The following is a 9,322-nucleotide window of genomic DNA, read 5'->3' as shown; positions in this document are numbered from 1 at the left end:
CTTCTGCACAGCAAAAGAAACCACTACCCAAACAAAGAGACCTCTCACAGAATGGGAGAAGATCTTTGCATGCCATACATCAGACAAGAGGCTAATAACCAAAATAAATAAAGAGCTTGCCAAACTCAACAACAAGAAAACAAGTAACCCCATCCAAAAATGGGGAGAGGACATGGACAGAATATTCACCAAAGAAGAGATCCAAAAGGCTGAGAAACACATGAAAAAATGCTCCAAGTCTTTGACTGTCAGAGAAATGCAATCAAGACAACAATGAGATACCACTTCACTCCTGTAAGAATGTCATACATTAGAAAAGGTAATAGCAGCAGATGCTGGAGAGGTTGTGGGGTCAAAGGAACCCTCCTGCACTGCTGGTGGGAATGTCAGTTGGTCTGGAGAACTCTCAGAAGGCTACAAGTGGCCCTACCCTACGACCCTGCAATTCCTCTCCTAGGGGTATATCCTAAAGAACCCAACACATCCATCCAAAAAGATCTGTGTACACATATGTTCTTGGCAGTTAATAGCCAAAACCTGGAAGCAACCCAGGTGTCCAACAACAGATGAGTGGCTGAGCAAGTTGTGGTCTATATACACAATGGACTACTACTCAGCTATAAAAAATGGTGACTTCACCGTTTTCAGCTGATCTTGGATGGACCTTGAAAAATTCATGTTAAGTGAAATAAGTCAGAAACTAAGGATGAATATGGGATGATCTCACTCTCAGGCAGAAGTTGAAAAACAAGATCAGAAGAGAAAACACAAGCAGAACCTGAACTGGAATTGGCGTATTGCACCAAAGTAAAAGACTGGCGTTTGTGTGTGGTGGGGGAGAACACAGGTCCAAAAAGGATGATAAAGGACCTAGTGGGGAGTTGTATTGTTATATGGAAAACTGGGAAATGTTATGCATGTAGAAACTATTGTATTTACTGTCGAATGTAAAACATTAATTCCCCAATAAATAAATAAATAAAAAAATCAAATTGCCCTTGAGTAAGACTTGAATTGCTGTATTCAAAGCATTATGTGTATAATGCAAAAATAAAAAAAAACTATTATGATGCTAGTTAAAATTTAATAACCACTGAGCCAGATCCTGGAAGCACTAATCTATATCTTTCTGAATTTTTGAATCACTTTATTTTATATGAGAATTCAATACATCTGGGCTGGGATCTGAGAAATTTCTTTCTTTCTTCTTCTTATTTTATTTATTTATTTATTTATTTATTTATTTAGTCTAACCAGTGCAATGCTCAGCTCTGGTTTATGGTGGTGTGGGGGATTGAACCTGGGACTTTGGAGCCTCAGGCATGAGAGTCTCTATGCATAACCATTATGCGAGAAATTTCTTTCTAATTGTTTTTTCTGCCAGAGCTTCACAGGAACTTCCTGACTGCATGGCCTCACTATTTTCTTTCCAAATAGCAGGTGAGAGACAGAGAGGGAGAGAGAGAGAGAGAAACCATAGCACTGATTTATGGCTTGCTCTTGCCTGATGCTTTATGTGGTGGTGACAGGGCTCAAACCCAGATCCCTGTTCAAGATACAGCGTGTCCTTTACTTGGTAAGCCAGCATGGGCCCCATACTCAGAAATTTTAAGATAATGCTACTGCCATTGCAACCAGACTTTGAGAACCACAGCTTTAATAGAGCAAACTAGCTTCCTGGACTCTATGCTTTTTAAAATGATTAAAATTAATTTTTTCTGTATTTTTTAATTGATTTAATAATGATTAACAAGATTGTAGGATAAAAGAGGTACAATTCTATACAATTACCAGCACCAGAGTTCTGTATCCCATCCCCTTCATTGGAAGCTTTCCTAGTCTTTATCCCTCTGGGAGTATGGACCCAGGATCATTATAGGGTGCAGACAGTGGAAGGTCTGGCTTCTTTAATTGCTTCTCTGCTGGACATGGGTATTGACAGGTCAATCCATACTCCCAGCCTGTGTCTGTATTTCCCTAATTGGGTAGGGCTCTGGAGAGGTGGGATTAAAATTATTTTTAAGAGACAGAGAATGACAAAGACTGGAGCACCATTTATCTCTGGTATATACAGTGCCACAGACCAAACCTGAGGCTTTGGGCTTGAATGCCCAATGCTCTGTCACTGAGATACTCCCCGTTAGTTTCAAAGCACAGATGACAGGTGGTCAGTGGGCGCTGTGGATGTTGGGAGGAGGTGCTCAGTGAGACAAGGATGCAGACTTAACCTAGAGGGTTTAAGAACTTTTATCTCCTGATAGGAGCCACACTGCTTGGTCTGAATTCCTGCCTCAGCCCATAACTCAGCCCACTGATTTGAGTCAAATTACTTAACTCTCTTCAAGTCCAAGTTCCCTGTCTGTAAAGTGGGTATTATAACAACAGGACCTTCCACATAGGATTGTTGAGAGGTTGAGCTGTGCTTGCTGAAGGAACACTTAGGGGACTTTGCTTGGACTATAATAAGCACTTGACAGACATTACTACCAATATGGTTGAGATGATGATTATTATTTTTTTATTATTGTTTTTTAACAACATAATGTCCATGATGGGCTGTGAATTCTCATTGGAGGGAAGAATACTGTTGGAAGCAGTTTAAGCTTGTTTGTTACTGACTGATACCCTCCCTCTCTTCAGTTCCTGCCACAGGAATCCTGTCCTATCCCACACACCCCTCCTGAGGCTGTCCAGAGGTCAGTGGGAAGGGAAGGCTCCCTTAGGTACGTTACCTCCATTTTTCTGGGCTTGGAGATGTCTTAGGCTCGTCCACCTATTTCTTTTTTTTTAATTATTTTATAAAATATTTATTTTATTTATTTATTCCCTTTTGTTGCCCTTGTTGTTTTATTGTTGTCGTTGTTGCATAGGACAGAGAGAAATGGAGAGAGGAGGGGAAGACAGAGAGGACGAGAGAAAGAGAGACACCTGCAGACCTGCTTCACCGCCTGTGAAGCGACTCCCCTGCAGGTGGGGAGCCAGGGTTCGAACCGGGATCCTTATGCCGGTCCTTGTGCTTTGCTCCACCTGCGCTTAACCCGCTGCGCTACAGCCCAACTCCCTCATCCACCTATTTCTTTCTCACTGTGAGTCACGGGTTCCCAGGGAACACCACAAGGAGGGAAGCTTGTTAAAGTCACACTCACAGAGGTCATCTTCAAGATATCCAGACACAGCTTTCTAGAGACCCAGTCTTTGCCACTTGTTTTTGTTTGTTTGTTTGTTTTTTACTGCCACCAGGGTTATCAATGGGGCTCACTGCCTGAACCATGTATCCACTGCTCATGGTGGCCATTTTTGCCTCCCCCTCTATTTTATTTCACAAGACAGAGAGAAATTGAGAGGGGAGGGGCAGGTAGAGAGAAAAAGGTAGACACCAGCAGACTTGCTTCACCACCTGTGAAATGTTCCCCCTGCAGGTAGGAAGCTAGGACTTGACCGGAGTCCTTTTGCATGGTAATATGGGCACTTAACCGTACATCACCGCTTGGCCCCCTACCACATTCCTTTTTATTGAATTTTCTGTCAGTGATATCACCTAGTTTTTCAAGTAGAAGACTGAGGCTCAGAACTTCTCCCAGGGTCTTTGTGACCCAAGCTTATGCCTGTTGCCACTATGCTATATCCTGTGCTCAGGACCAGCTTCATGGGCATAGGACCCAAGCAGCTACTTAGAAAGGCCTCAAACTCACTTTAATACTCTGCTGCCACCATTTTCAAAATCTCAATAACTTCAAACAAAGACTACTTTTATTCCGCACTGGGCAGTGCACAGATGCAGTTGGTTCTGTGTGCCCTCTTTTGCAGAGACTATCCTTCCTTGTAAAGGGAAGGAAACTACAAGGCAGAGAGGAGACATGACTGGCACAGGGTCATGGATCAAATTAATGGCAAAGCTAGCACCTATCAGAACGGGTCTCCTCATCAATAACTGTACTGTAAAACATAACCCTCCAGTAAAATGGGGAAAAGGGTCTCCACTGTCCAGTTGAATTCTCTGAAAGCATTTATATGTATGTCTAACTGTGCCCTGGCTGGGAAAACTTCAGAGAGAAGCCACTGGTTGGAAGGGTGGAGGATGGGGAGGGAGAAAAGTGTGTGTGTGTTTTCTGCTTCCTCTTGGACTGCCCACCTTTGAGTCCAGGGTTCGGGCTTTTGTAAGAAGCTGGGCCAAGTCGATGAGCAGAGCAGAGACTCAGCTGTCTCTGGAGTGGCAGAGGAGCTAAAGGGACATGGGATCCGAGTGGGAACAAAGGTGGCTAAGGAGTGTGACACTAGGAGACAGACTGCCTGGACTTTAATAACCTGAATCCCTGGCCTCCCACTCTGAGACTAGCACAAATGATATCCTATTATTTGAATTGGGTATGTGGACACTACTGCCTGGACATCTGTGGGTCATAGTCTCTGTAGAATACTGCTGGAAGGTGTGTGTGTGTGTAGTGAAAACACTCTCCAGCAAGTTGAGTTGCTTTGTTTCACTTATTAATTTTATCTACATGACAGATTAGGGGATTAGAACCCCAGAAATACAGATGTCCCTAGTATACTTACAGAATCCCAGCAAACTTCTCCCAGGTCCAACTTTACCCGAGGGACCTGGCGTATCCTTCAGTCCTTTGGGACAGTTATACAGTCATGCTTTCCTCTGTGACAGCTCTGTGGTTGACTAGTGGGATTGACAAGAATTTTGAAGGTTCTTGAAACACACTCAAAGACCATTGCAGTCTTTTTGTGAGCCCAGAGGTCAGATTTGACACTGTCTGGAAGAATGTGTAACCCAGCCATCCCAGAGAGGCCCTAGATGGAGGTAGAACAAGTTCTTTGTGGTGGCTGGGGCTCTGCTCTAGGCCTGGCCAGGCAGCCCTGTCTGATCCTTTCCTGCAAGAATCTGCACACTTCCTAACTTGCTTGCTTCCTTCTTGGTTCCTCCTCCCTCCCTAACTTACCTGGATACCTAGAGGCAGGTCATAAAGCAGGAGGGGGGAGGTGAATGGATGGGGAGGGTGGGGAGCCACGTGGTGCCATAAAGCCTAGCTAGAAAGGGCCTGTCCAGGGAGTGTCCAGCCTGCAGGAGCTGATGCTCAAGAGATAGCCATCCCGTCAACCTCGTAAGCCAGAGCAGCAGGGCTCGGGAAAAGGCCATGCACCCAGGCAAGACAGGACCAGGCCTCAGACACCAGAAAGAGGTCGAGGAATCTGCTGAGGACTTGGGAGTCTCTTGCTCGGAGGCCAAGCGGGATTTTGGGGTGCTGGGGGGGAAAGGGTCCCCCCGCGGCCTGGACGAGGCAGAGGTGCCAGGCATCCGGAAGCGCGCGCGGCCAGTGCGGTCCAAGGCGCGGCGCATGGCGGCCAATGTGCGGGAGCGCAAGCGCATCCTGGACTATAACGAGGCGTTTAACGCCCTGCGCCGGGCGCTGCGGCACGACCTGGGGGGCAAGAGGCTCTCCAAGATCGCCACTCTGCGCAGGGCCATCCACCGCATCGCCGCGCTTTCGCTAGTGCTGCGAGCCAGCCCGGCGCCCCGCTGGCCCTGTGGGCACCTGGAGTGTCACCGCCAGGCGGCGCGCGCGGGGGGCGCAGTGGACGCGGATCCCATCGCGCCGCAGCCCGCGCAGCCGCACTGTGCACCCAGCCCCAGGCGCTGGGACAGAGCGGGTCCGGTGCCGCAGCGCTGCGCCTCCTGTTCCCCGCACACGCAGCCGGAGCGGCCCTGGGCGGCGGCGGTGGAGGCGCAGGGCTGGCGCTGGTGTCGGTGTGCGGGGCTGCCGTCCACAAGGCTGCTTCCCTGCCAGCGGAACCACGTGCGTGCGGGCCCGGGTCCGGGGCTGGGCCCACAGCTCCTCTGATCCGCCCACAGGACAGCCCCTGGGAGTGGCAATGGCAGAGCGACTAGGAAGGGAATGGTGCTCAGAGGTGCCAGACCGAGCAAGACGGGAGTGAGCTGAGACCTGAGGGGGAAGGAACTTCCTTGGATAGTCGAAAGGAAGAAACTGTGACACTTCTCGCCCCATCCCAAACAGGGCTGGCAGTTCTGAGAAAGGAGCCAGACCCTTCTGAGCTGAGCTTAGCTCCCTTATATTTGGACTTAATGAACTCCTCTTGGAAAATAATTCTTGTCTTCTTATGTCTCTGAGTCCTTTTCCCCCTCTTGCTGCTTTTTAGTGGAATGGGTGCTTTGGGAGCAGGGACACTTGTGTGGGGGGGGTGAGTGTGGGTGGCACTTCCTTTAATCTGACAGAACAGTGTGGGGCCCTCTTCCCCTGCCTGTGCTGAGGCCCCAAGTGTGAGAGACCATAGAAAATGCCAAATAAAAAGGAAAAGCTATCGTCTCTGTCTGCTACCAGGTCTCTGCACTAGGCCTGGTGGTGCAAGGTGGCAAGAAGGCCTGAGGGGCTCAAGGCCTGGGGGCTCACCCCGAAATGTCAGTCCGGGGATTGAAGCCCACAGGTAGGTCTCTGGGAGGGGCATTGGCTCGTGGCAAGATCCCAAGGGTGGACCTACACTTGAGGGACACAGGGGTGAAGACATGAATTGGACAGCAGGGGCGGAGCCCGGTCTGCCTAATCTCTGGCCTGTCTGCACAGCTACTGTCTGGAGTGAGTGAATGTATGCGGAACGAGGGAGAGAGGGCTGCAAGGTAGGTAGTCTGTGCCAATCACAGGAGATAGTGGAGAGCAGGGCAGAGAATTGGGGTCAGTAAATTCTGCCTGTACCAATCCATAGCTGAATGGAGCTCCCAGGCAAGTGTAGACCAGCCAGGACCTCTGTAATGAGGAACAGACTTGAAATCCAGGGAAGATTATGCAGAGAAAACTGAGGGAAGTCAAGTCTCAGGCCAAGACTGCTGAAAAAATGGGAGGCATAGGCAACCTTCAAGAAAAGTCTGGAGAGCTACTCTGCATCTGGAATATGAGATTCAGGCTAGAGTGTTGTCTCAGGAGTGTGATGGTGCAGGTGCTTCTTGGTGGAATTAGGACCCAGGAGTGCTAAGAACTTTCAGGGACCCAGTGGTGGCACAAGGCATTGACTGACCTATTTGGCCACCTATTCGCAGCCTACAGGCTCCCAGTTTCACAGGGCAGATGGCTGTGGCATGGATCCCTGGGAGGCTCTGACTCTGAGGCAGACAGATCATGGAGTTCAACTAGAAACAAAATATAGGTTTTTGTTCCCTGACCTGCCCATGGTACTGTCCCCTCTCATGAGAGGCAGAGCCACAGGCTGTCATTGGAAAGGAAAGAAAAAGACCAGCCTGGAACCCAGTCTCTGCTTTGTCATTTATTGCAGGTGTGACCCATGGTGTTTCTTAATCTTTCTAGGCCTCCAGCTCCTCACCTGAGACACAGATTATATTACCTCAGGGTCGCTCTGAGGATTAACATTCCTTCATAATGGACAATTTCTGGCAATTAGAAGGTGTCCTGCAAATTGCTAGTATTGTATATTATTACCATCTTCCGACAGACCAGCCTGGACAGTGATTCTGCCTCAGGTCCTGCTTTTCTGAATTCCAGGACAAAAAGAGTTGAGGGTTCTCTCTCTGCATGCTGCAGTCTCAGCCTGCAAACAATGAGGGTGTCTGCACCTGTAGGTAGATGCATGAGTATGCATGGACATATGAGTTCAAGGGAGGAATGTGAAAGTACTTCTAGGTCTCTTTGCTGGTCAGCCAAATGACCGGGCACAAATGGTTTTGGCCTTGGTGCCTTTGTCCACGTAATGGGATGCAGTAAGTACTTAACAGTATAGGCTATTGTATGCATTAAATGTGATAATTCATTTAAAGCACTTAGCATAATGCCTGCATGGAATAAAGAGTCACTGAATTGAAGCTATTAAGATGTTATATTTACCAGGTTGCACTAAAAAGAGAAAGCAGATGTTTTCTGATCTAAAGTCTGCAACACCTTAGCTATAATCATCACGGTGTTTGAATATACAGCTCCTCATGTCCTCATGCTAATCTGTATTTCTCTAGCACTGAGTTTTCAACACACATTATGTGCTAACATCACCTGTGTGAATATTGTGTGTTCAGGCATATATGTATCAACCTAACAGGGACTCACTTCCTCCTAGGTCAGAAAAGCTTTAGTTCAGCACCTTCCAGGTTTTATTTGATTAAATCATTTTGTTTGATTTTTATAAAACCTGCTTCCCAAGATTATATCCAGCCAACCAGTTTGCTGAGAAGAGAAAAAAAATTGTGATTATTAAAGAAATGTGTGATCCTCTAGAGGAAATATAGAGGAAAATAGTGAAGAGATAGTTGTTAAATGAAAATTGGGAAGGGAAAACATCTACATAAGAAGTTATAAAAAGTCATGTCTTAAAGATATGCAGGGTCTCTATATCTAAAGAGAGAGATTTCTTTTTCTTTTTCTTTATTTTAGGACAAGAGGAGTACAACTTCGCACAATAAGAGAGAGATTTCTGTATGGAAGAGGCTAAGACTCAAGGAGTGTCCAATGGAGAGAGTTAAATTGTAAAATTAATTAATTGATTAATTATTATTATTTTTTACCAGAGCACTGTTCAGCTCTGGCTTATGGTGGTACCAGAGATTGAACTGGGACCTCAGACCCTCAGGCATTAAAGTTTTTGCATAATCATTATGCTCTCTCCCCAGCCCATAAACATTTTTTAATTATAGAAACCGTATTGAGATGTTATTCACATATCATACACTTCATTTTTTTTTTTTTTAAACTGGAGCATCAATGAGCCCTGGCTATTGATGGTGCCGGATAGGAAACCTGAGGAAGTGTAAATCCTGTGTGCTATGTACGTACTCTCAACCCAGCCCAAGAGTCACTTATTTTTTTAAATTAGTGATTTAATAATTATTGACAAAATTGTAGGATAAGAAACAGTCCCCACCATCAGAGTTCTGTATGACCTCCCCTCCATTGAAAGGTTCCCTATTCTTTATTCCTCTGGGAGGATGGATCAAAGATCTTTATGGGGTGCAGAAGGTTGGAGGTCTGGATTCTGTAATTGCTTCTCCACTGGACATGGTTGTTGACAGGTTGATCATACTCCCAGCCTATTTCTATTTTTCTTTTTTTTAATATTTATTAATTCCCTTTTGTTGCCCTTGTTTTATTGTTGTAGTTATTATTGTTGTTATTGATGTCATTGTTGGATAGGACAGAGAGAAATGGAGAGAGGAGGGGAAGACAGAGAGGAGGAGAGAAAGATAGACACCTGCAGACCTGCTTCACCGCCTGTGAAGCGACTCCCCTGCAGGTGGGGGAGGGGCTTGAATTGGGATCCTCACGCTGGTCCTTGGGCTTTACACCACCTGAGCTTAACCTGC

The 9,322-nt window shown here is 46.6% G+C and overlaps 1 protein-coding gene across 1 annotated transcript; it reads left to right on the top strand.

Moving 5' to 3' along the window:
* The first annotated feature begins 5,107 nt into the window (after positions 1-5,107).
* On the top strand, positions 5,108-9,253 carry BHLHA9 (basic helix-loop-helix family member a9). Its single transcript, XM_007520471.2, has 3 exons — positions 5,108-5,804; positions 6,348-6,450; positions 8,397-9,253. The coding sequence occupies exons 1-2, from the start codon at positions 5,145-5,147 to the stop codon at positions 6,390-6,392; spliced, it is 705 nt and encodes a 234-aa protein (XP_007520533.2). The 5' UTR covers positions 5,108-5,144; the 3' UTR covers positions 6,393-6,450; positions 8,397-9,253.
* The last annotated feature ends 69 nt before the right edge of the window (positions 9,254-9,322 follow it).

The sequence above is a fragment of the Erinaceus europaeus genome, chromosome 12, assembly GCF_950295315.1.
Source record: "Erinaceus europaeus chromosome 12, mEriEur2.1, whole genome shotgun sequence".
NCBI lineage: Eukaryota > Metazoa > Chordata > Mammalia > Eulipotyphla > Erinaceidae > Erinaceus > Erinaceus europaeus.
The sequence above is the reverse complement of the archived record's forward strand: the minus strand, read 5'-3'. Positions and strand labels throughout refer to the sequence as shown.